This window comes from Pseudonaja textilis, chromosome 14 (assembly GCF_049901715.1).
Source record: "Pseudonaja textilis isolate UNSWEBS1 chromosome 14, rPseTex1.2, whole genome shotgun sequence".
Classification (NCBI taxonomy): domain Eukaryota; kingdom Metazoa; phylum Chordata; class Lepidosauria; order Squamata; family Elapidae; genus Pseudonaja; species Pseudonaja textilis.
This window is the reverse complement of record NC_142003.1, coordinates 9,549,436-9,576,358: the sequence shown is the minus strand read 5'-3', so window position 1 is coordinate 9,576,358 and position 26,923 is coordinate 9,549,436. Positions and strand designations below refer to the sequence as shown.

The following is a 26,923-nucleotide window of genomic DNA, read 5'->3' as shown; positions in this document are numbered from 1 at the left end:
AGGTGCATCGGAGAGCAAGCTCAATTCGGCTGAGAAGCTGCTTTAAACGAGAGGGTGAGTTGGAGGGAGCGGAATTGTTGGAGGGGTGCCTGTACCGAGGAGGAATTGAGGAGTGGGCCAGAGCACCCCCAATTGCAACCCTCTGCAACCCTTCTACGTGCTGGGGGAGGGGTGAGGGGGCTGCAACTCCCACTGTCTGTTGCAACCGCGGGCGGGGATAAGGGGAGTTGTAGTCCCCAGCTCATTTGTCTTCTGGGGAAGCTCGAAACAGGCTCGTGCAATTCCAGGGTGGGTGGGTGGGGGTTTCCCCCCCTTTCCCTGTCTCCCCACTGCATGTGGGGTGTCGGCCCAGGGTCCTCGGGGGTGGGGGGGCGAGAGGGCAAGAACGGGAATAGGGCTCAGAAAAGCTTTTGCAACCTGGCGCCCTCCGCTGGTGGGGAAATCTCGTCCTCTCTTGAATTGCCCATCAGCTGGGCGAGGTGGGAGGGGCGGCCAGCCTTGTGATCCTAGCCGAGGTGGAGAGGGGCAAGTCTGCCCTCCCCCAGGGAAATCGATTTGGGGGTGCAAAAATAGGGGGATTTCCCAGCTGCTGCAATGCCTTCTTGGGAACAAGCAGCTGCTTCATCTTTTTCAAAGTAGCTTTTCTTAAACTTTTTGCTCTTAGGGTTCCTCGTCTTTTGGGGGAAGCCCAAAGAGCTTTGCTTTGCGATGAGGGTTGAATATAGACCTAAAATGTTTATTATGTACAATGCCTCTATTTTTATTATTCTTTCTGTTGCTTTGCATGAGTGCTTCTGTACTGGAGACAAATTCCTCGTGGGTTTAATTATTCTCGGCCCCCCTAAAGTATTCAACTTCAATTTGAATTTTTGCAGTTGTTAAATGAATACATGGTGGTTTTCCTTCTCCTTTGCAAAGCTGGTCAAACCGCCCTGACTGCTTTGCGAGTGTCAGTCTTGCAAACAACAACAGCAACCCAGTTGCATCAAATTCTCTCCTTCCGTTCAATGCCTGGGTAGATCCTTCTCCATTTATTCCTTCTCTAGGACTCCAACATTCCTATTAATGCAAACTGAGGGGAAAAAAGGGTTTTGTTGTGCAGAGAGGTGGAATTTGGAATCCTTTTCCTTTAAGTATTCATCTTCTTGGAGCTGCCCCATACATTTCCCCCAAGACCTCGAAAAGAGAGAGAAAATCTAATTTTTACAAGAATTTTGTAAAACTCCCTCCCCCGCCCCAATGTTAAAGAAGCAGCATCTGTTTGGGCTCAAAAGCCAGTTTGGGTGAGAATTGTGATCTGCGTCACTCACTGCAAAGTTTGTATTTGAGTTTCGAAAGAAAAGGGAGATAAGAGACAGCAGGCACAAACTCGATTTTCCTTCCTTTTCCCCCTTCAAACCAAACCAATTTGGCATGGCAGTAGCTGATCTCTGGAGCAGAATCTATCTGTTATTTTCTGCCTTGAAAACGAGGCAGATGTAATGGATTTGGAGGGCCGTGAAGTTTGAACTTTTTTACACCTGTTTCTGGTGGTGTCCTCAATGGCAATAACACTTATATACCACTTTACAGTGCTTTACGGACCTCTCTAAGCTGTTTACAGAGTCAGCCTCTTCCCCCCCACAAATCTGGGTCCTCATTTTACCCACCTCGAAAGGATGGAAGGCTGAGTCAACCACGAGCTGGTCAGGATCGAACTCCTGGCAGTGAGCAGAGTCAGCCTGCAATTCCGCATTCTGACTACAGCGCCAGCATGAGTCTAGCCCAGGGGTGGGCAAACTTTTTGGCTTGGGGGCCTCATTGACTTTTAAAATTTGACAGACGGGCCTCCACCCGGTGTCGAAATGCCTGTCATTACAAGTCAAAATCAAATGAATGCAATCATTCAATCATTCACATCAAACCTTAATTCTGTACCAATCTTCGGTGGGCCGGATTAAAAAGACCAACGGGCTGGATGTGGCCCGCGGGCCGTAGTTTGCCCGCCCCTGGTCTAGCCACTCAGAGTTGCCTTGAACCCTGAGATGGATGGCAAATAAATTTAATAATGGGAACAATAGAATGACAGAGAAATTCAGAGAAAATGAAGAAGCTCAGGCGATCTGGGACTTTAGAATTCAGATCAATAAGCGCCTGCCACGTCACACCCCAGACATAACAATGGTTAAGAAAGACCAGTTTGTGGATGTGGCAGTGCTTGGAGAGCAGAAGAGAAGAGAAAGAACAAGAGAAGATCTCAAAACACAAAGGTCTGCAAATAGAAATAGAACAACTATAGCAAAAGAAAGCAAAGATGGTACCAATAATAATAGGTGCATTGGGCACATTCCAGAGGTGGTGCTTAGCAGGTTCTGACCAGTTCTGGAGAACTGGTAGTGGAAATTTTGAGGAGTTCGGAGACCCATCAAATCCCACCTCTGACTGGCCCCGCCCCCATCTATTCTCCGCCTCCCGAGTCCCAGCTGATTGGCTGGGTCTTCTTTGGTTGTCCTGCACAGGAGAAATGAGCTGGAAAGCAGGTTAGTGGGGTGGGGAGGGAATGAGGATTTTGCAGTAACCATCCCCTGGAGTAGGGTGGGAATAGAGATTTTGCAGTATTTTTCCTGTCAGGGCTCCGGCAGTTACCCCCATTTAAATCACGAGACTCGAGCTGAACTTCCAAAACTTAAAAAAGATTTATTAGGAATAAACATGCCTAGCACTGCCTGGGTGTATCGTAATTCCTATTCTCCAGTGGGACACATCCATAGCCAAGAGTCATCAATCATCATCTCCAGTTAGAATATTGTGTGGCAGAAACTTCGGTCCCCTAGAAACTATCTTTGAAAACTTTTATGGAATGTAAGCTGCCCACTGCTCTCCCACTTTGAGAAAGCTCAAACTGCCCAAGGAGCTGCTGATCCAGTTCTACAGAGGAATTATTGAGTCTATCATCTGCATTTCTATAACTGCCTGGTTTGGTTCTGCAACCCAACAGGACAGACACAGACTCCAGGGGATAATTAGGACTGCAGAAAAAAATAATTACTACCCACCTGGCTTCCACTGAGGACCTGTATACTGCACGAGTCAAAAAGAGGGCTGTGAAAATATTTGCAGACCCCTCACATCCCGGACATAAACTGTTTCAACTCCTTCCCTCAAGACGATGCTATAGAGTCCTGCACACCAGAACAACTAGACAAAAGAACAGTTTTTTCCTGAAAGCCATCACTCTGCTAAACAAATAATTCCCTCAACACTGTTCAACTATTTACAAAGTGTACACTACTATTACTTCTCACCACCTCTTATCACCCATCCCCTCCCACTTGACTGTTTCCTAGTATGATTTGATTGTTGATTGTATCCTATGACTATCATTAAGTGTTGTACGTTATGATTCTTGATTCTTAACGAATGTACCTTTTATGTATACTGAGAGTATTTACACCAAGACAAATTCCTTGTGTGTCCAATCACACTTGGCCAATAAAGTATTCTATTCTATTCCCCCACTTTCTGTTGGCAACTCTGAAAAGATCATAGAAATATTTTTATGGGTTGACACTTCCCCTGCCATGCCCACCAAGCTACACCCACAGAACTGATAGTAAACATTTTTGAATTCCACCACTGGCGCAATCCCAGAACATCTGAAACACCATTTGAACACCCTCAGCATTGACAAATTCATTTTCAGTCAATTGCAAAAGGCAGCTTTGCTCAGAATTGCTTAACTCCTGCAAGGATACCTCTTAACACCATCAAACATCCACACCTGCCTATCCCAGATCCTTGGGAAGAGCTTTCTAGCTGGATAAAAACTCCAATTCTACTCCGAACATCTAGCTGGCTGTGTAACGAACCATCATCATATATATTGTGGGTTTTCTCCCCATCTCAGGACTGGTTGTGAGCCTGCCGGGCTTCCTCTAAAAGCTAGCTGTCCATGGCTCATGCGGGCTTTGCTTGTGAACCTCCTCCTGATGTGGACACAGATGACTGTCTTCCAGAATATTCATATGTCTTCCAGCCTGACATCCTCAAGTAAGCATTCCCAAGGTGCTAGGTCTCTTTAAGGTTCCTGTAAACCTGGTTGGGCAGAATAGAGAATTAGAATAGAAATAGAAATAAACAGAATAGAAATAGAAATAGAAATAGAAATAGAAATAGAAATAGAATAGAATAGAATAGAATAGAATAGAATAGAATAGAATAGAATAGAATAGAATAACAGAGTTGGACGGGACCTTGGAGGTCATCTAGCCCGCTGCTCAAGCAGGAGAACCTATACCATTTCAGACAAGTGGCTGTCTTGTGTCTTCTTAAAAACCTCCAATGATGGACCACTTGCAACTTCTGGTGGCAAACAGTTCCACTGGTTAATTGTCCTCACTGTTAAGAAGTTTCTCCTTAATTCCAGGTTGCTTCTCTCTTTGGTTAGTTAGTTTCCAACCATTGTTTCTTGCCCTTGGGCGCTTTGGAGAATAATTTAAGCCCCTCTTCTTTGTGGCAGCCTCTCAAGTACTGGAATACTGCTATCATGTCACTTCTAATTCTTCTTTTTCTCCTGTAATCTTTTGCCTTTTACCACCTCGTTTGTTTAAAATATGAGTTAGCTAGGAGAGAGCTGGTGTAGTTAAGGACTGTGAAAACCAGATTCGGGGTTATTGCCAGCCAAGGAAATGCTTATCAGTCCAATCTACCTTGCAGGGATGTTGTGCGGATAGACCAGTAGAGATTCCCCCGAAAGCTACCTACGGCCCTTGGAAAGAAAGACAGGATATATATATAGGCAGTCTTCATTTAGCAACGGCAGTTGGGACCTGCTACTCTCATTAAGTGAAGCATAATTGCTTGCTTAGGATCTGCTTTTCTTTGCTTTACAGACCTCCCAAGGTTGTAAGGGCAGGCATAGGTTGCGAATTTATTTCTTCATCCCTGACATAATTGCAACGGTTGCAAAACAAGGGCAGTCTCTAAACCAAAGACGGCCAGCGATTTTCTATTTTATCAGATTCATCTGACTTCAGTGTTACTGGTTTTATGCTGGTCTGCAGCTGAAAGAAAAGCAAACCAGCATTGCATTTGCTAAAACCACCTTTATATTTCCTCACCTGTCAAGTGAAACATGAGAGCCAATTTAGCGAGACGGTTAAGATGCTGGCCTGGAAACCAGGAGACGGCGAGTTCGAGTCCTCGCTTATGCATTAAATAGTGACTTTTGTGCCAATCACCCAGGATACGGGGAGTTCTAGACCTGCCTTCGTCATGAAAGCTGGCTGGGTGACTTTGAGCCAATCGCTAGGAGACAGTGACCTTTAATCCTGTCTTAGCATGAAAACGGACTGAAGGGCTTTGAGCCAGCCATTCTTACTCTCAGCCCAACCCACCTCGCAGGGTGGTTGTTCTGGGAAAGTAGGCAACAGCATCGGGTATGCTCCCTGTCTTGAGTTTTATATATAAAAAGGGTGCAATACAAATATAATAATAATAATATACTGCTGCTTCTAAGCCATTCCTGTCCGGTTTTGCCATCTTTCTCCTTTTCCCCTTTCTAGGTGAAACTTCAGTTTCTTTAGTCTGAGTCACTAATCTGTAATAAAGAATATGATTCAATTTCCTTTTTTTAAATTATTTTTTTGCGAATTCTGGCATTTCTTTCCCGGTGTTTAACGCTTCTTCGCTTGGGAGCCACCCAGAGTTTTTGGGACGGCAAATAAATAAGGATATCAATAAGCGAACCGTGTTGGTAGCTCCTGGTTTCAGGCGTCTTTTCCTTCTGATTTTTCTAGAGGAAAAGTGGCTTTCGTCACAGGCGGCGGCTCCGGAATTGGATTCCGCATCGCTGAGATCCTGATGAGGTATGGATAGCAGATCTCTGGCGGGATCTTCAGCCAGGACTCTGCGGTTTAGATGTGATCTTAACAAAAGGCTCTGGCATATTTTTATCTTCCGTTATTTCCATGGCAGGACGGCTGCCATTTTGTTTCTGGCAAACAAATGTGTTCTTCTCCGTTGAGAAGACAGCATCTCTCACTGCTTTCCCTGTGTTTTTTTTCATAGAACGTAGAATCATAAGCCTGTGAGGGACCTTGGAGGTCTTCTAGTCCAACCCCCCGCTTAAGGCAACAAAACTAATGCCATTCTGATCAAAGGGTTGTCCAGTCTGTTTTTGAGAACACCCACAACTCCAGGAGGCAAACCGTTTCATTGATTGATTGTTCTCACTTTCAGAAAATTCCTCCTTATTTCCAGGTTGAATCTCTCCTTGTTCAGTTTCCATCCACTATTCCTTGTCTGGCCTTCGGGTGCTTTGGAAAACAGGTTGACCCCTTCCTCCTCTCTGTGGCAGCTCCTCAAATATTGGAACGCTGCTGTCATATCTCCCCTAGTCTTCTCCTTTGTTGGATTAGACATATCTAATGTGATGACCCAGGGTGGGGTACAAACAAACACAGTCACAGAAAACAGGTGAAGCCCCTTTTATTCCTTCACTTTGCTTCCAAGCTCCAAATATCCTTGATTGGAGACAAAAAACTCCCCCACAAGCAGTTACAAGAAGGAGGAAATGCCGTTTAAATTATAAAGAGTAAAAAACAACACAAACCAGGCAAGATAAGGGCTGGAGGATGTCCACAGATAACACACACTGGGAAGGACGCCAAACTCAGAGAGGAACTATTAACTAGAGATATTTACATGATTTGTTTCCAGCGTTCACCAGTACGCAGGTCCAAACTCTTATTCAATTGTCACACCTGCAGCCCATGAAGAGGGTCAAGGCCCCCTCCTCCCCAGTAGACCAGGTCTCCCTTATCCTCTCCTCCCTGGTGCCCTAGGATGGATAGGGGATGGGCCTGGGTCCTCCTCTGACTGCTCAGCTGGCCTCTGGCCTTCCCCAGCCTCCTCCAAACCACCGGTGCCACACTTCCATTCCCTGTCGGCCATTCCTCCTCTCCCAGTCAGCAGTCTTTCCCATGATTGTGATTCTTCCTGAACCAGACTGAGAGACCACTTAAAGGCCCAGGAACCCTTTGCAGGTGTTATGGCTTAGTTAGCTGATTAGAGTGGGACACTTTGAGCCTAGAATATTGAACCTTTTCGCAATATTCTAATTTTCTGAGATTGTGGATTTGGGGCTTTCATGAGCCGTAAGCCATAATCATCACAATTATGACACATCACGGCTTAAACTATCTTGCTTTGCATGTAATGAGTCTATCTCATATATTAGGTTCACCTTTTAAGTTGCATTACTGAAATAAATGAACTTTTGCATGATATTCTAATTTTTCGAGTTTCACCTGTAGTTTCCCAAATGTTTGCTTTTGCACTTCTTTAAAAAAACACCAACAACCCTAAAACTTTTTAAGTAAAAAGAAAGACGTTTTTTGCATTCCTTGACTTATCTGTCTGATCTTGGGAAATTTTCCTTTAGACACGGTTGCCAGTGTGTCATTGCCAGCAGAAACCTCGAACGGTTGACGGAGGTGAGTGGCTGCGAGATCCTAGTAGTTTTACTGTCCCATTTGGGATATTAGTAGCTTCTCGGTGAAGCAAAAAAGGATTCCTCCTTTTTTTGTGGTCTTCCAAAGTTTCAGGAAGACATGGTTGTTTTGGAAGGTCTTTAGAGATTGGTTCTGATTGGGCCATTGGCCCTGAATGTGGATTAGCAAATTCTTAAAAGTCGACAACTTCAAGGTGTGTGAACTTCACCTCTCAAAATGCTGGCTGAGAAATTCTGGGAGTTGAAGTCCACAGAAAGTCGCTGAGCTTGAGAAACACACTGACTTAGATTAGGTTGTGGTTGGGTTAATGTTTAATAACTATAATGCTATTTATATTTGTCTGGAGCTATTGTGGCATGTGCGTGGACGCTGCTAAAAAACCCTTTTTAGAAAGGCACCTCGTTCTATCCCGTTTCCAAGCAGCAAAAATAAAGAAAGAAAACATTGCCAGTTGGGAGATCGATAGAGCTGATCAGTGCAAGTATAGCTTTAATTTTCTTAAAGGAGGAAAATTAAAGTTTCTGGTTGATCCTTTTGATGCACATGGAAATCAATTGGTCTTCTACGTATTGCCAATCTTGACCAGTGGGGAAGGATTCTGGATGTCAACAGATATTGTAGGAGGAGGATCATGTGAAATGAAATCGTCTTTATTTTAACAACCCCATAATCCCTTGTGGGATGGAGTCCGGGCAACTGAATGGAGCTAGCAGAGTGTTTGAATGGCCGGATGCCCTTCCTGTTGCCAGTGCAGAGTTTTGTTCAGCAGATCTATTCTCCGTGTGCCCAGAGAGACGCCTCTACCTAGGATTGAACTCACAGCCTCCTGATTGTGAGGCAAGAGCTCCACCTCTAGGCCACCGCGCCACTCCAATCATGTTAAGTGAAATACGTTGAAAAAAAAATAAAAAATTTCAAGGTGGTATAACAGGTAGATCTCATTTAGCAGTTTCCCCATTTTCTTGACTGTTTTGAAGTTGCAACGGTGATGAGAATGTAACTTTATGACTTATCCTTCCATTTACCGCCTTGGCAGGGCTGTCAAGGAACTGAAAGCTGAGATAAGATCGTAAGCACGGCATAGTTTCATTCGGTGACCACTTTGCTTAATGACCAATGCCAGTTGTGGTCATTAAATGAGAACTGCCTGTATTTATTTTCCCGCATGACTGTAGTTATGACTGTTTGGTTTTGATTTTGTATGGCGCGTCAGCCCAACACAGACTGTAAGCCTGTGTTAATTTCTGAGTGAGCTGGAGAGTGATGGATGGATGCAGTCAAAATTGGATAAACGCAGCCTGGCTGAGAATGGCAGGCTAACCTAGCCAGTAAAACATCTCTGAAAAATAGGGCATGTTTCTTCCCATTCCAGTGTTGATCTCAAGGGCCAGTTTGCTATTTTGAAACGTGATCTGGTTCTTTTCTGGTGTCTCCTGCCGGGCCGCTGTCTGATCGTCCAAATTTGTTTTTTTTATTTTCCACGACAGGCAGCCAAGAAACTCTCTGCAGCCACTGGGCAGAGATGCCTGCCTGTCTCCCTTGATGTACGGCAACCTCGAAGCATTTCAGCAGCTGTGGACGAGGCCCTCCGAGAATTCGAGAAGATCGACATCCTAGTTAACAGTGAGGGTTTGACGATCCTCTTGGAAGTTGGAAGATCTCCCCATCTGCAAGCTTAAAGTCAGGAACGGGTGGTCCCTGAAGGGTGATCTTTGTGGGTGCTGGAAAGGTTCTGGTAGTCGAATTCATAAATGGCCCAGTGTACTCATTCGTACAGATGCTCTGCATCTCATGTTTACTTTTAGAAGATCTGTTGAACAGCCATCCAACCACCATCCAACCCCAAAGAAGCTTTGTCTCAAGAATCAAGAACGTTGGATGTTGTATAATTGATCGATTAGGGTTGACACCCACCTCAGCCCAACGTCTCTTTGAACAGTGCTTCTCAACCTTGGCAACTTGAAGAGGTGTGCAACTTCAACTCCCAGAATTCCCCAGCCGGCATTGAATTCTGGGAGTTGAAGTCTGCACCTCTTCAAGTTCTCAAGGTTGAGAAGCGCTAGAGCAGGGGCCTCCAACCTTGGCGACTTTAAGCCTGATTGGACTTCAACTTCCAGAATTCCCCAGCCGTTGGAAGTCCACCAGGGTTAAAGTCACCAAGGTTGGAGACCCCTGTTAGAATGCTTAGTTTCGTGATGCAAGTGTTAGGCTGATTTTGGGTTAAATTCTCTATTGATAGCCAAACTCCTTGGTCACTAGACAGATATTGCATCTAGTTTGATTTCAAACATGGCTCCCTACCTCCAGGATCCATCAAATTCGAATAATAATGGATGTGTTTATCAGGATATCATCACGTGCAACAGCTTCTGTGGTGGTACTTTCCATATGTTTGAGAAGATACGAATTCAGGCCTTAAGATTGCAATCCAGTAAGTCACACACTGTCTGTCTTGTTCCTTTTCCACGGTCTTGTTCTTCAGATGCTGCCGGAAACTTCCTTTGTCCTGCTAGCTCTTTATCGTTCAACGGTTACAAAACTGTGGTCGAAATTGACACTTTGGGCACCTTCAACGTCTCTAAAGTCCTGTATGAGAAATATCTTCAGGTAAGAGGCTCTGCCACGGGATGCGGTGGCTCAGTGGCTAAGGCGCTGAGCTTGTCGATCAGAAAGGTCGTCAGTTTGAATCCCTAGTGCCACGTAACGGAGTGAGCTCCCGTTACTTGTCCCAACTTCTGCCAACCTAGCAGTTCGAAAGCACGTAAAAAATGCAAGTGGAAAAATAGGGACCCCTTTGGTGGGAAGGGAACAGCGTTCCTCCGTGCGCCTTCGGCGTTTAGGCCTCCCTCCACTCGTGGCCCCATCTTGACATTTTTTTATTCCTCTGTGAGTGTCCCTGACTGGACAATTCACGCTGAGAGAGGTGAGGCTTCAATTAGCCATTTTATTTTTTATTAAATGCCACAAGGGGTGGCTATGAACTCTTTTGACATTGACCTGAACTTTGCTGCTTGCTTTATTGACGTAGGAAAATGGCGGCGTCATTGTCAACATCACGGCGACCCTCAGCTACAGAGGCCAAGCTCTCCAGATGCATGCTGGGACCGCCAAGGCGGCCGTAGGTATGAGGACCAAGCCCTCTGTGTCTCCTCTTCTTCTCACTGGTAGCTCTGTCCAAGGTTGAGGGCTTCTCGCCTCACTGAAGATGGTGGATCCTCAGGAAGGCATATTATAGCTGTTCTGACCTAGGCTTTCCAAGGTCATAAGGCAGACTCCTCGTCCTGATAAAAACCCCTTTTATTTAGGTTAAAGTGATTTCCCTTCCAGCAAAGTCCCGGCAAATAGTCTTTCATGAGATTTCACAACGACAGGCCTTAGAGAGTTGCCAGGCAGATAGCTTCCAAATGCCACACTGTAGCAGCAATTACTTGGCAAGAAGCCAGGAATAGATATTCACTCGAATGAATTGAACTAATTCTCTCCTGCAAACGCTACTCCCATTTCGCTCCTCTTTATTTCCTATGGGAGGGGCCATTCACTATCCACCTGAGCCTTTACTCCTGAGTTGACCCTTGTTCCTTAATTGTTCCCTTCTTCGGGCAGCTCTGCCCATGCGCACACTGGGAACAGGCTCCAGCTGTTCTTCTTCCCCACTTATCTCTGACTCCGAAGGCAGCTGATAACTGTCAGACGGCCCTGGCCCCATCTCTGCCTCCAACGCAGAGTCCTCATCCGAGCCTTCCCCAGACTCCAGGACTAGCCAGGTTCCTCCCCAACCTCCTCTCTGTCCGAGTCTGCTGCCTGCTCTGCTGGCCACTGGCGGGCCACAACAATAGCCACTCCCTCCAGTAGACCTAGCCATATCGGGGTAAGAACCTCCTTTGAGAACTAACTCCAATTTAGCTGAAATTTTTGGGAATCGGAGAACACATCCTCTTAGTTTTGAGTACGTTTTTGGTTGATAGACTTTGACGGCATGGACTTTTCCTTCCTGTGTGCAGGAAGCCACAATTGGTTGCTTATTTCTTCTGCACAGCAATCTGAGAGAATCCATGATTAACACCCTAACTCCAGGGCTTCTTAGCTGCTGCCCAATACATGGAAAGTATGAAGTATTAATTAAATCAGGTTAGTTCTTCATTCCAACCTTGTTTACCTTAAGAAGGTGTAGCCCAAGGCCCAAGAATATATGTTCCCAATTCTTGATAGGACCAAGACTGTGTATCTCTAAATTATGCCTTCATTTCGTGAGCCATATTCTCTTCCTCCTTCAAAAAAAAAAAGGGGAGTTTGAATCCTGAAATAGACTTCTTCGTATCCTGAAACCCTCTGGCGTTCTAATTTTGGGCTCCCCTGAGGCTATTCTCAGTATTCTTAAACCCATCTGTCTCCTCACAGAGGCTATGACGAAGCATCTTGCTGTGGAATGGGGGCCTCAACGAATCAGAGTGATTAGTGTCGCCCCTGGTCCCATCTCTGGCACAGAGGGGTACCGTCGCTTAGGTAAGTCTTCTGAACTGAGGACAGTTCAAATTAAAGTGCAGATTAAGCTGATTATTCAATATCTCCCATTATTGCCAACTCTCTGTGTATAGAGTTGAGATACGGGCATTTGTAAAGTTCTTTGTAAAATGCAAATTAAACTGATTATTCAGGACGTACTTCTTCCCCCCCCCGCCCTTCCCCTTCAAGGCAAGACTAAAAGCATTTGTGACTTTACAATGGGTTTCAATGGAAGAGAAGATCTTGTTAAATGCAGGGGTGTCCCTCAGGGTGTGGTCCCAAAATTCAAGATGGCCGCGACAATCCAATTGGAATTCCATATGTTTCTTTTCATGTGGGTGCATAAAAAGATACTGCCATTTCCATTCATTCATCCATCCATCCATCATATTTCTATACTGTCCCATCTCACCTAAGTGACTCTTGAAAGGCTTACAATAAAAGCATGTCACAAAATACAAAGGCATAAATAAGAATAACATCAAAAACAGAATTAAAAGGTAGGGTTGCACCATTGCAGGGTTAAAAAGTGTAAACACTCAAAAAGATGGAGACAACCGCCTCACAGCACCAACCTTTTTCTCCAGGATTGCCTAACACTAATAATGACATTGTGGTGGCCTCCATCTTATTTTTTGGGGGCCACACCCTGTGGAGACCAGGGATGTCCTTCCACACTCCTGTTTCTTCATAACGTGGGCGAACGTTGTGCTTTTGTTTTGTTCTAGTTCCACCCAACTTGGAATCCAACCACTACTTCCAGAACATTCCCCTTCAGCGGACCGGGAACAAGACAGAGATTGCTCACAGTGTCCTCTACCTGGTTAGCCCCCTCGCATCATATGTGACTGGCACAACACTTGTGGTGGACGGTGGAAATTGGATGACTTCGGAGAATTCTTTTCCGTCACTGTTGGGCATAGCTAAGCTATAGGTGAAGTTTCTTTCCTGCTAGGTGACTTTATAAGCAGGTCTCCTCTGAGTCAACTTCCTCTTCTGGTCCAGGTTGTGTTCCTTGCCATAGTGCAGAAGTGATTGGCTCTAATTTTCTGGTTTTTTGGGTGGGCGGCTGGGGGCTTCCTATGCCTGAGCAGACTTGTCCCAGCTTGAGTTCCCAACCCAAATCATCTTCAACAAAGAGGAGATTGAGATTGAGATGACAAAGCCATAAAGAAACAGGGCGATAATCCAGCAGGAAAATGGCTACCGTTATGGCCAACAAAAAGATTGCTTGGTTCTTCATTCACACCCCCAGCCTGTCTCCATATCAAGAGCTAGCCAACATCCCAGAGACGGTTAGCAATTTTTCAAGTTCAGTATAGAATCTGAACATAACCTTCATACAACAATCCTATGAGGTTGGCCTTTCTTAGTATGTTCTTCAGTCTCATAGAAGATGGAAGTTGGATTAAGAGATGTTTGGGTTTTAAGCCTTCGATAATAACTTGTTTATGGGTGCAGTTTAGCGCACAGCTCTCTATGGCTAAGTTCAAACTTAAAATCCTAAGTGTCAGGCTCCCAAAACCAAAACCAAAAAACAAAAACCCACAAGCAGAGCTTCTAAATAGTTTTCTTTATTGTTCCTCACCTAAAGACAGAAATATTGCCAAATTGAAGCAAACTACTTGCATCATTAATAATCATAGAGTTGTGGTGGTGCAGTGGTTAGAGTGCAGTATTGCAGGCTAACTCTCCACAGTCTGAAGTTCGATGCTGATGGGGCTCAAAATTGACTCAGCCTTCCATCCTTACGAGGTCGATGAAATGAAGACCCGGATTGCTGGGGACAATAAGCTGACATTGTCCTATAAAGCAAAATGAGGCAATATATACTGTACGTCTTAAGTGCTCTTGCTATCCTTAAATATATATACTCTGAGAAGTTCTAGGGAGGAGTCCTCTTGACTCTTCTTTATCCCAGTCAAACAATGTAGCTGTCTCTCGGTCCTCTGGGATTCAGCCCCTCCCTCCTGGGAATCCAGACTACATTCCACCACATAAGAGAATGTATTTGTCTTTTGGTTTAGTACAGTACAGCAGGAATCCCCAACCCCTGGTCAGCGGACTGGCACCAGTCCGTAGCATGCCAGGAACCAGTCCACACCAACAAGCATAGCCCCACCCAAAGGATCCAGGAAACATGCAATACCACGCCTCTCCAGTCCACGGAAAAACCTTTCTCCACGGAACCGGTCCCTTGGTGGCCTAAAGCGTTTGGGGGCCACTGCAGTACAGGGTTTTCCAAACTTTGCAACTTTTAAGATATGTGGAAATACATTCCCAGAATCCTGCTGGCTGGGTATTCTGTAAGTGGCTGTCCATGTGGACAGCTGGGGAATTCTGGGAGTTGAAGTCCGCGCGCCTTAAAAGTTGCAAAGAATGGGAGATGCCGGCTTAGTGCATCATGCAGACCCAGCCATTTAGGTTTATAATGGGGTGGGAGTCAAAAATCCCAGCAACCGGTTCGTTGCCCAGTTGCTGGGTGGGTGTGGTCATGGTGGGCGTGGCCTACCAGAACTTCTGGGAGGGCTGTTTTTCACCTTCCCAAGGGTCCAGAGGCTTCCCTTGGGCCTCTGGGAGGGTGAAAACAGCCTCCCCCAGGTTCTGGAGGCCATCTGGAAGCCGGAAGCCCATTTTGTGATTTCTGTTACTTCCGGAAGGCCTGTTTTTCCCCCTCCCAGTGCCTCTGCGCAGACCCTGCACTTACCTGCATTGAAAATGGGCCACATGGAGACTCGGGGAGGGGTAGGCAAGTCCAGCCGATCAGTTCAAATACCAATTCGGCAAACCAGATGCCAGATGCAAATTTAACCTCGGTAGAATCCCACCCTTGTTGATAATGCAATGTATAGCTTAGTCTGTTGTATAAACCAGTACAGATGCGACTAGTTTGATAAGCCACGTTAAAAATCCATGGCTTGGCACCAAATATAGCCACAGTTATATTTCGGGCCAATTGGCTGTTTAATTTTTGAATTCGCGGTTTCTAATTCCGTTGGGCAAAGGGCAGAAGGCTGAAATCCCTTTGAACCAAATTGATCTGAAGGGGAGTAAATTTGAAATCAAGAGGCAGACTGGATTCCCCCTTTGGACATTCCACGTCCATCTCATCCTTCTGTTCTGTCATTAGACTGGGCTTTGAATGGTTCACCAATAAACCTCACGAGCCGTTCAAAGTTCACAAGAACTTTCTGGCTTTTTCGAACAGAAAAAGAAGATCCCTTAGCTTCTTTTATCCTTTTGCGTTGTTATGCCTAGTTTATTTCATTAGAATCATAGAGTTGGATGGGGCCTGAGAGGTCATCAAGTCCAACCTCCTGTACCCTAAAGGATTAATTACACCAATCTCACTGGATGGCTATCCAACCTCTGTTTGAAAGCCCACCAGTGAGGAGGAAGAAACTATACTCTGTGCAATACTGTAATCCATTGTTTCCCAAGCTTTCCTTCATCACAGACGCCCTTTAAATACCTTTTATGGCCACAGGCCCTCAAGACTTAAGATTTACATCGTAACATTTTTTTTTCAAGCCTTTGTGGATCTCCTGTGATGCCATTGGGGCCTTCCCCAGGGGTCTGTGAGCCACGGGTTAAGACCCACCGCTATAATCCATTCTGCTGATTGAAAGCTCTTACGGTCAACATCTATGGAGACTGTCGGTCATCCAGGTCATGGTTGTCCCAAAGGTGCTTTTTCAAGCGGCAACTGGGCTTTCTGGGAGAAATCATTAACTGTTGATGACATTTGAGGATATTTTTTTAACAACGTTTTTTGTGGAATCCCTTAGGCGGCCCAGCCTCACCCAGACTCTGCCTCCAGCGGCCCCCAGGTAAATTGAGTTGGAGACCCCTGTTTTAGACTGTGTGTGAATGCAACCCACCATCCAGTCAGAGCTGAAGAAGCTTCTTGGATGAGAAGTGAAACAAAAAACCAGAAAGTCCAATTGCCTCTTAGGGGAAAAAGCACTTAGGGTGCACTTAGGGTCAAGTTCTTCTTAACATCTCATCTACATCCTTGCAGTTTCACCCCATCTAGTCTTACCCCCTGGAGCAAGTGAGAATAAGTCCGAACCTTCTATAATAAGGCAGACCTTCAGATATTTGAAGAGGTCTACCACATCTCCTCTTGACCGACTTGCCATAGCCCCATCTCTCCCTTTCTCCAGAAGCTCAAGTTAGCTCTTCTTTTCCCACCTCCCCTAGTCTCCGACTTTCTAAAGGACAATTTCTTGGAAGTATCAAACTTCAGGTAAGTGACCCTGGGGGAAATGCGGTGGCTCATTGGCTAAGATGCTGAGCTTGTCGATCAGAAAGGTTGTCAGTTCGGCAGTTTGAATTTCTAGAGCCGCTAGGATGGAGTGAGCTCCCGTTACCGGTCCCAGCTTCTGCCAACCTAGTAGCTCTAAAGCACATAAAAAAATGCAAGTAGAAAAATAGGGACCCCTTTGGTGGGAAGGGAACAGCGTTCCGTGCGCCTTCGAAGGCATTTAGTCCTGCCGGCCACATGACCACGGAGACGTCTTCGGACAACGCTGGCTCTTCTTCGGCTTTGTAACGGAGATGAGCACCGCCCCCTAGAGCCGGAAATGACTAGCACGTATGTGCAAGGGGAACCTTTACCTTTAGTGACCCTACCTGGACTTCAATTCCCCATGTAAATGGGGAAGAGCCGGCAGACTAGACAGCAGTCAGATAAGAGGCAGCTGAGCCTGCAGCTGGAGGGTGGGTAAAAATGTACTTTCAGACTTGCAAGATCCTGTTAGTAACCTTACAATAAAGTTAGAGATAATCCTCCTAAGTATGCTTGTTGTCTGGGTTACTTTGCAAGAGGGACAACAATCTTGCAAGCCTGAAAAATACACCTCTTCTTTATAGTCTGGCACTATCATTATTATTTCCTACCTGAAAATACAGCCCTTCCTCCCAGTGTTAGAACTAATCCTTCCATCACCCCCTGCCATTCTGCCAGAACCGATGAAGCTTCTTTGGATGAGAAGTGAAACGCCTCCTTTTCAGGGAAAAAAACCCAGTCCAGTTGCCTTTTGAAAAAACTTCTTTAGTGCCATCATGGCCTGGGTGACTGAGAATCTGCAAGAGACATTCTTATCTGGCCTGGTCAACTACTCTTCCTCTTGTCTCCCAAGGTCACTTCTATATACCACCCACTTCCCGAATCAACTTGACTTCCCCGATAAGTTTTATTTCAAGGTCATTTCTCTACTTGGATATTTCTTGTTTTTTTTCTCTCCTTCCATCTATTTGAATGTCCCATCCAGGTCACTTCCCGTCTCTTTGGTTTGTTGCAGATTTCTGGAGCATGGAACGAAAGAGAGATAAATGAGAAAAAGACACCCCGACATTTTAAGGAAGTGCCTTCACGGCTTCTCCGCAAACCGTCGGTGGCAATGTACGGATAGCAGCCCCTCACCTTTCCTAGTTGCAAGGTAGCTTAGGTAACCTGGCCCTTGCTGGTTTGTAAGATGGGTCCTTGTTGTACAAAGATTGGTGATGGTGGTGGCACAAAAATCTACGGATTGCATCCTGTTCACCCAACAGCATACACCGTATCACCGGAAGGGTGGTTGAGGCTGAAGCCCACCAGTGACAGAAACAGCTTTGACTATGATTTGATTGGCTTGTAAGCCTTCGTATCATTTCCAGTTCATTCTCAAATCACAGTTTTTGGGTCCCAAGTGGTGAGTTTGCATTTGTCCGGCTCCTGCTGTCCGCGACATCTGTCACAGGTCTACACCCTTAATAAATAAATACTCGATATTTTACAACAAACTCCCTTTTTACAACCCTGTAATCCCTTAATTCGGGGCGGAGTCGGGGTGACTGGATGGAGCCGAGCATTTACTGGCCGGGTGCCTTTCCTGATGCCATTGTGGAAGTTGTTGTTCGTCTTGTAGCTCTGTCAATCCATTCAGTAGCCATTCTGGGGAAAGATGTGCACCACGATGATTGGATGTGTTTGATGGAATGATGTAGCCGTGGTCAACCGTGATTTCTTCCCAAGGGGCTGTATTTTTATTTATTTTTATTCCTGACCCCTAGGTGGGTACGAGGAGATTGCTTACAGCAGGGGTGTCCAATCTTGTCCACTTTAACACCTGTGAATGTCAACTCCCAGAATTCTCTAGCTGTCCCATGCTGATTGGGAAATTCTGGGAGTTGGAGTCCACTAGTCTTAAAAGTTGCCAAGGTTGGACACCCCTGGCTTCAAGGGGGGCACCAAAGTTTCTAACCTTTTTAAAAATGAGGTGGTGGGAAACTTACACAGCATGCCTGCTAAAAGAATGTGCCTCGTAGGTCCTAACCTCCTCCCCTTGCCCCCAAATTATTCTTTTTAAAAATGACACTTTTTTTGCCATTATTATAGTGGACAAACACAATTCTGAAGCAGGGTCCTATCTCTTCAATTCATCCCACATAAACGCAAATAATGTTTTTATGAAGGCCGCTTTTAGGAGAAAAAGAACCAGTTTTGAAATAGATGTCTTCTCCCAAAATGTACAAACGCTTCCCTGAGGAAAGATACTCTTATTGTTATAGCCTTGGGTAAGATTTGGAACTTCCAGGACTAGCGATGGTCTATCTGAAAGCCAATTTGCAAAGAAGGAATGGCCGCGAGACAGCTGCTGCATTTGTGCTGTTTGGTTTAAGTAAAGAGTAGAGTAGAGTAGAGTAAAGAATAGAATAAGAATAAAATAAGGGATAAGAATAGAGTAGAGTAGAGTAGAATAGAATAGAATAGAATAGAATAGAATAGAATAGAATAGAATAGAATAGAATAGAATAGAATAGAATAGAATAGAATAGAATTCTTTATTGGCCAAGTGTGATTGGGCACACAAGGAATTTGTCTTGGTGCAAATGCTATCAGTGTACATAAAAGAAAAGATACGTTCATCAAGAGTCAAGAATCATCAGGTACAACACTTAATGATAGTCATAGGGTGCAATAAGCCATCAAATCATACTAGGAAACAGTCAATATAAATCGTAAGGATACAAGCGACAAAGTTACTGTCCTACAATCACAAGTGGGAGGGGATGGGTTATAAGGAGTGATGAGAAGATTAATAATAATAGTAGTGCAGACTTTGTAAATAGTTGGACAGTGTTGAGGGAATTATTTGTTTATAGTAGACTAATGGCATTCGGGAGGAAAACTGTCCTTGTGTCTAGTTGTTCTGGTGTGCAGTACTCTATAGCGTCGTTTTGAGGGAAGGAGTTGAAACAGTTTGTCTGGGATGTGAGGGGTCTATATATATTTTTAGAGCTTCTTTTTGACTCACGCAGTATACAGGTCGTTGATGGAAGGCAGGGTGGGTAGTAATTGTTTTTTCTGCAGTCCTAATTTTCCTCTGAAGTCTGTGTCTGTCCTGTTGGGTTGCAGAACCAAACCAGACGGTTATAGAGGTGCTGTTATGGTTATAGACGGTTAAAGGCAGCTGGCTTGGAAACGTGGACAAAGAAGTACAGAGAGGGATGCCAGAACCCATTGCTCACGTCCTCTTCCCCCACCCTAACTGGTGCCCCTTGCCTTTCCCAGGGTGGGTTTCTGCCTTCGCTGTCACAGAGTTGTCAAGTGAACCGTTGCTAAGCAATTAATCCTTCCTTCCCTCCCGAGCCAATGAGATTCCTGAAACCTGCCGCTCTGCAAGTCTTTGCGTAGCTATAGTAACAGGCGGGTGCTGGAGGTGGGAAGCATCTCTTGTCTCTAAGGGATGCAGGCTTTAGACTCAGGCAGGCATCATAAGCTTGGGACAAGAGCATGCTGGTCCTTTTAGCAGGGAGGGAAGGATTGTGTCCCATTTTAAACAAACGTTCTTGTTGGTTTAGGGGGGGAAAAAGTGTTGAGGATGACTCAGTGCTGTGGCACCTGCTTCCCTGGTGGTAGCTCCCAAGGGAGGCTCTCGAGACCTTCGGATTCGATGCATCAGGCAGTCAGTTCAGAGGGGAAGTAAGAGGCGACATGGGCGTGATTGCACAATCTATTGATTTATTTATTTCAAGATTTGTAAGACCTTTTCATTTAGACGGGGTGTCGTGCCTGTCGGAATCCGATTCAGAGGGGGATGCCCAGTAGATGACAAGGAGTGGGAGTGTGGCTCCGTTGGCTGTGGAGGAAACTGGGGAAGGGCAAAGGCTGGCTGGGCAGAGCAAGGGAGAGGTAGAGCAAGGGAGAGGGAATTCAGTGGAAGACCCAGACCCATCCCTTCTTCATCCTAGGGCATGCAGGGGGAAACGGAGAAGGGAGCAACGTGAGTTGCATGGCTTATGGGGGAGGGAAGGGCCCTGATTCCCTGCATTAGCTGCAGCTGGGAACACAGTGTTTAAAAAGGGAAGCTGCGCACAGCAAAGTTGTTGGGAGCCAATTGTGAATTATCTGGCATCGTCGAGGCTTATCTGGGTTCCTGGCATCTTCCCAACTATGTGACATAAGCTCACAAACCAGTGTTTTTCACTTTAAGATGTGTGGACTCCAACTCCCAGAATTCACCAGCCAGCCCTGAAACACTGATACACATGGGTGTAGGGAATGCTGTTTTTAATGCATTTCTTCTCTTTTAAGCCCCATATAAAAGACGGTTTGCTTGGAGAACAGCTTCAAAATATAATTTGCAAAAATGCCCGTTTGTACATGTTGCTGATCATAGGTTGCTGGCAGTGACAGAGTGAACCTTTATATATTTCCCAGAATGCCCTTCAGCGGGGTTATGTCAAGTGCTGAGGGGAATTGTAGGAAATAAAAAAATGGTTGTTTGATTCTAAGCAAGGCTGTGCTTTTCCTTCGGGCTTTCATGGAGGCTGTAAATGAGAGGGAAGCTTTTTTAAAATTTTATTTTTATTTATTTATTTGATTGGTCAATTGCTTACAAGATAATAGGTGAAAGTATAAACATGAGTAAGAATACAGGGAATAGGTACGAATAAATGGGGACAATAGGACAGGGACGGTAGGCACGATGGTGCGCTTATGCACGCCCCTTACAGACCTCTTAGGAATAGGTATTCTCTCCCTTCCTTTCTCTCCTCCCTCCATTCTTTTCTCTCCTTCCTCCCTTCCTTCCCCCTTCCCTGTTCTCCTTCCTTTCCGCCTTCTTTCCTTCTTCCTTCTTTTATTTTTTATTTTATTTATTTATTTGATTTGTCAATCGCTTACGAGATAATAGGTGAAAGTATAAACATGAGTAAGAATACAGGGAATAGGTACGAATAAATGGGGACAATAGGACAGGGACGGTAGGCACGATGGTGCGCTTATGCACGCCCCTTCTGCTTTTTCCTTTTTTTTCCATCTGCTTTTTTGCCTCTTCCAAAAACAGAGGGTGTGTTTTTCCCTTTGAAATGTCACTGAGTCTATATCCACGGCCTCCTTTCATGTGGATTTAAAGCTCCAAAAGATTGCTTCCTGATAAGCCTGTTTGCCTTCCTCTTTGATACCCAAATATAATCGGTAACAACTCCAGCTCTTAATGGCAACTGACATGTTTTTATATCCAGGCCCTCTCTCGCCCAGACCTTGCCTGTCTTATGCAGTTAATTCACCCCTTTTTAATTTGCTTTGTAATAGACTTGACATCCTATCCTGTGTGTGGAGCTGGGCGAGATTTTGGCTGCACGCTAAATTAAGAACCAATGAAAGATCCCTGAGGACGTAAGAAGCAGCACCTCCGGAGTCCAAAATATAATGTGATTTAGTGCTAATAACAGGTTTTTAGTCTTAAAAAGGTTTCTAAAATAAGAAAAAGAGGCCACTGCATGATAAAACAAATCTCAGGTTAATCATATTGTATAGGTATTCCTTGACATACGACCTCAAGTGAGCTCCAAATTTATAATAGATAAGCAAGACAGTTGTTAAATGGGTTTTGCCCCTTTTTATGACCTTTCGGGCCACAGTCGTTAAGCGAATCACTGAACTTGTTAAAAGTTAGAAACGTTGTTAAATGAATCTGGCTTCCCCATTGAATTTGTTGTCAGAAGGTCGCAAAAGGGTACCACCTGATGACCCCGGGACATTGCAGCCGTCATAAATACGAGTCAGTTGCCAAGCATTTGAATTTTGATCACATGATCCAGAGTGTTCAGAGTTTTGCAAGCATTAATTCAGCACCAGAAAAATAAACATAGGTGGCTGATGCTTCATTTAACTTCTTGATAAACTTATTAAGTAAATTTTACAATACCGGTTGTAGATTTCTCCAACATGACAGAGACATGTTGCAAGTAACTTCAGTAGCTCAGAAACAGACCTCAGTTTCACTTTAGTTCAGCAAGCAAACAGAGGAGAGAAGCAGTTTCATTTCAATAGACAGAGCTCAACATAGCTGCAGAGTTTAATATAGAGCCACGCCTAGGCTACATCTAGTTTCAGTTTCCAAACTGTCCTCATTGGCTGATTTAGTTGCTATGCCTATTCATCGGCTGGCCTTGTTACCATGCTCTATTCCAGTGGTCACCAACCGGTGGTCCAGGGACTACTGGTGGTCTGCGAGAAAATTTTGGGGGTCCACAGAGAAATGTCCCCCCCAAGCACTCCCCCAAGCAATGAATCCAGGCTGCGCGGGATCACAAGTCTATGCTGCCCATGTGGCCTGCCTACCTGCTGCCCGCCCCCTTCGGCCGAGCACAAACCTTGAGTAGAGACATGCGAGCTGGAACTGGAAGGTAAGACTGGAAGGTAAGGGCGGGGGAGGGAAGTCCGCCCTGGGAATGGCTTGCTGACGTTGGTGGGAAAGTCGGTCCCATATTCCAGAGCTGCAGGAGTCGCAGGACTGGCCCTTTGGTCACCCCGGAGCAGCTCCTCCAGTCCGTGGGAGGCCGGTGCACCTGGGTGGAGGAGTAGCTACTCCAAGATGACCGAAGGGTCAGTCCTGTGACTGCTGCAGCTCTGGAATATGGGACCGACTTTGCCACCAATGTCAGCAAGCCACCGCCAGTCATAATTCATATTAGTGGTCCGCGGGATTTAAAATTATGAGTTTGGTGGTCCCTGAGGTCCAAAAGGTTGGCGACCCCTGTTCTAGTCCAGTTCATGAATACACTCTTGACACAGAGGCATGCTGCAATGGTTGTAAGTGTAAGAAATGGTCATAAGTTATGATTTTCAGTGCCATTGTAACTTGGAACGGCCACTAAACAAACTTTTTAAGTCAAGGAATAAGCTGTAATATTGAATTCAGAACCAAGTTCAGACAGATAAAATATAATCAGAGTTGGAAGGGACCTTGTAGGTCATCTAGTCCAACCCCCCACCCAAGCGGGAGACCCTACACCATTTCTGACATACGGGAGTCCAATCTCTTGAAAGCCTCCAGTGATGAAGCTCCCACAACTTCTGAAGGCAACTTCTGTTCTGTTGGTTGATGGTTCTCACTGTCAGAAAAATGTCTCCTTATTTCCAGGTTGAATCTCTCCTTGATCAGTTTCCACCCATTATTCCTTGACTGGCCCTCAGGTGCTTTGGGAAATAGCTTGACCCCTTCCTCCTCCTCTCTGTGGCAGCCCCCCAAATATTGGAAGACTGCTACCCTGCCTTCCCTGGTCCTTCTCTTCACTAGACTGGCCAAGCCCAGTTTTTGTAACCATTCTTCATATGTTTTAGCCTCCAGTCCCCTCATCATCCTGGTTGCTCTTCTCTGCACTTTAAGAGTCTCTTTTTTACAACGTGGTGACCAAAATTGGATGCAGTACTCTAGGTGTGGTCTTACTAAGGCTTTATAGAGTAGTATTAGTAGCTCATTTGAGACATAGGGCTAAGCCATTGTTGGTGACTTGAGTTTCCCTTAGCATATTGCTTGATTCTCCCATTGGGATAACTAATCATGGTTTCTGCCTTAAAACCATGGTTTAACCCATCTCCCATTCTTTATTCTTCGGGGTAGAGATGCTTAGGGGATTGGGATGCTTTCTTCAATTGTTGAAAAGTGTTGCTTGTCCTAGAGAAACTAATTACACGCATGACTGGAGAGTATTTGTATTGATTGGATTTAGTTTTAATTAAGTCGAGATGAGATTAAATTTAGCTTTTGTCATGGCTTCCGTCAGCCTTTTGCGAGATGTCACTCTAGGCCTGTCACTAGACGAGGTTCGGCGAAAATTCGGCATTTCTTTCTCAGTCATAGCAGCGATGGAACAAAAGAGAAAGATAGAATTTGGTTAGAGAACAAATGAATCAATGCTTGTTGGATTAAATGCCTTTAAAATAAAATAGACAAATGCCTGAACAAGTATGATCAATGGCGATGTAAATCCTCCAGATTTGATGGCAGTCTAGGCCTGAAGAGAAGGTTCGGATTGTGTTGGCAGTTTTAGAAGTTAAAGATTAGAAGATGTAAAACTGGGGACGCTTAAAAAGGTAAACAGGAGCATTCATACTTTCCACAGCATGAAAATTCATCTATTCTATCACTTTGTGGTAATCTGTATAACAATATTATCCTTTGGTAGTTCTTGACTGATAATTGGAATTGACCCCAGAATTGTAATAATAAATCAAGGTGTCACATGGCCAGATTTGAAGTTATGACCACTTTTTACAACAGACATTAAGTGAATGTGGCCGTTGTAAAGCAAATCCATTTTCTCAATTGGTTTTTTTTGCACCAGGAATTGGAAATAAGCACCAGAAACCAGCAAAAAAATAAAAATAAATCACAAATTGTATTCCATGACCAAGGGATGCTGCAAGCAGCCATAAATATAAACCAAGCACCCAAAATGCAATTGTGTGACTGTGGGAAAATGTTTGGCTGTCATAACTCTGAAAGCTGGTTCTAACAGATAATCAGAGTTGGAAGGGACCTTGTAGGTCATCTAGTCCAACCCCCCGCCCAAGTGGGAGACCCTACACCATTTATGACAAATGGCAGTCCAATCTCTTCTTGAAAGTCTCAAGTGATGAGTGTTGTACAAAGCTCTGGGAAGGTCTGTGGTAACTTTGAACAGTCATTAAGCAACCGATCATAAGTAGAGAACCCCCTGTACAGAAGAAAGTATGAAAGAAAGTACGTAGTTTCTTAAGATCCAAATATCAAAAGGGATTGGTGTGTTATAGATCACATACTGGTGTACTGGTGGGGTTTGTGTTGCCAATCCATGGAAAACCCATTTTGTGTTCAGGGCCGAGTGACAGCCTTGGAGATTTGAAACGGGAGCTACTGGCCCTTTAAATCAAGATCCCCTCCTCCCCGCACATGCGCAATGGAGGTGAGCATTGAGTAGGAATACTGGCTCAAGTGTCTCCTTGACTGCGAGTCTGTGGTGACTGAAAACACAATAAGTAAAAAGGTAATAAATCCTACGGTTCACCAGAGGTGACGCTCCAGACAATTAGCACAGCCGGTTGAGTTTGTGGACTTCCTGGAATGAGGTTTTGGAGATAGGATAGTAACCCTGGTTGAGGATGCAGGACATTTTGATCAAGCCACAGAGGTTGCCCAGGAATAAGGATTAAGAAGGGCAGGAAATTATGTGGTCTTTCAAAAAGTGGCATCAATTTTCTAGATCACCGCAGGTTGCTCCCTGAATGTTTACAGTTTGCAACTTCTTGCTTTGCAAGAACGCTTCAAAAAATAGCAAATAAAGATAAAAGCAATATAGTATCACAAGCAAAAAGAAAACACTTATAAGTTGGTATGCGTATAATTGTGACTGTGTTTAAACTAAAACCTTTGAAAAATCTCTGGTCACACCATGCTGTGGTTAATCTTTAGTGAGATTCACAGGCTTTGTGGCTGGTTGAATTAGCCTGGATGGCAGAGTTAGCACAACACACAGTTGTTAAACAAAGTGAGGCAGGAGTCCTGTGCAAAACTCTAAATCAGGAAGAACCTTTAATATTTGGTTAAAAGGCGTCAGCTTTTGTGAACTACAGCTCGCTTCATCAACTTTCAATCCACTGACCTTCTCCAGGCGTGAGGAAGAGAGCTGTAGTTCAGGAAAGTTGACACTTTTAAATAAAATTAATTAATCACCTGACCTTGGGACATTGCAACTGTCATAAATATGAGTCAGTTGCCAAGCATCCAAATTTTGAAGATATGGATGCTGCAACAATCGTTAAGTGTGAAAAACGGTCCTAAGTCGCTTTTTTCAGTGCCGGTGGCATTTCAAATGGTCACTCAGTGAACTGTTGTAAATCAAGGACTACCTATATTTTGTCATAACAACCTCCATTTCTGTTTCTTGCTGGATGCTGTTAATACATGTAGCCCTTCACTAACGATTCGTTTAGTGACTGCTCAAAGTTAGAACAGCACTGGGGAACAAAATGCGATCATGTGATCGTCAGTGGGGGGGACAGATTCACTCAATGACCATGTTATTAACGGCAGGGATTCACTTAACAAACGAGGCAAGGAAGGTCGCAAAAATGGGGCAAAACTCACTCCACAAATCTCTGGCTTTAACAACAGAAATGTTGGGCCCAATTGCGATTTAAATGAATCAATGCATCTGTTCAGTTAGAAGCACGGCGGGTAAGTCCTCGATCCACAACCCCAAATTCATGTTGCTAAGTGAGGCCGCTGTTAAGGGAGGTGTTCGCCCCATTTGAAGATCAGGCTTGGCTCAGTTGTTAAGCGAATCGCCACAGCTGTTCACTGACTCTGGCTTCCCCGTGGACTTGGCTGGCCTGGTGGTCTCAAAAGGGGATCAACGTGAGGCTGTGACGACCGTCATAAATGCAAATCCCTTGCCAAGCGGCTGGATTTCGATCAGGGGAGGCTGCAATGGAAACACACTCAAGTCCCTTGTTTCAGGGGCCCTGGGGATTTTGGAAGGTCGCTAAACGGAGCCGTTGTAAGTCGAGGCCTAGCTGCCTCCACAGGCGCTGCTGTGAAAAGGAGCCCCCACCTACCCACCCACGGTGGGAGCTCCTGGGAGGGGAGCCCCAAATGGATCCCTCGGAGCTC

General features: G+C 45.0%; 1 protein-coding gene across 1 annotated transcript; it reads left to right on the top strand.

Moving 5' to 3' along the window:
• Positions 1-17,783, top strand: DECR2 (2,4-dienoyl-CoA reductase 2). The gene is made up of 10 exons (XM_026704172.2): positions 1-54; positions 3,887-4,029; positions 5,778-5,846; positions 7,424-7,475; positions 8,981-9,116; positions 9,976-10,100; positions 10,522-10,615; positions 11,892-11,996; positions 12,725-12,930; positions 17,303-17,783. Exons 2-9 carry the CDS (start codon positions 3,932-3,934, stop codon positions 12,928-12,930), a joined length of 885 nt encoding a protein of 294 aa, XP_026559957.1. The 5' UTR covers positions 1-54; positions 3,887-3,931; the 3' UTR covers positions 17,303-17,783.
• Positions 17,784-26,923: the final 9,140 nt, after the last annotated feature.

Coding starts and splice junctions, on each gene's coding strand:
- DECR2 (XM_026704172.2), top strand. CDS start 3,932: ATGGCTCATGCGGGCTTTGCTTGTGAACCTCCTCCTGATGTGGACACA. Junction 9,117..9,975: donor GATCGACATCCTAGTTAACA/GTGAGGGTTTGA, acceptor CTTGTTCTTCAG/ATGCTGCCGGAAACTTCCTT. Junction 10,616..11,891: donor GACCGCCAAGGCGGCCGTAG/GTATGAGGACCA, acceptor GTCTCCTCACAG/AGGCTATGACGAAGCATCTT.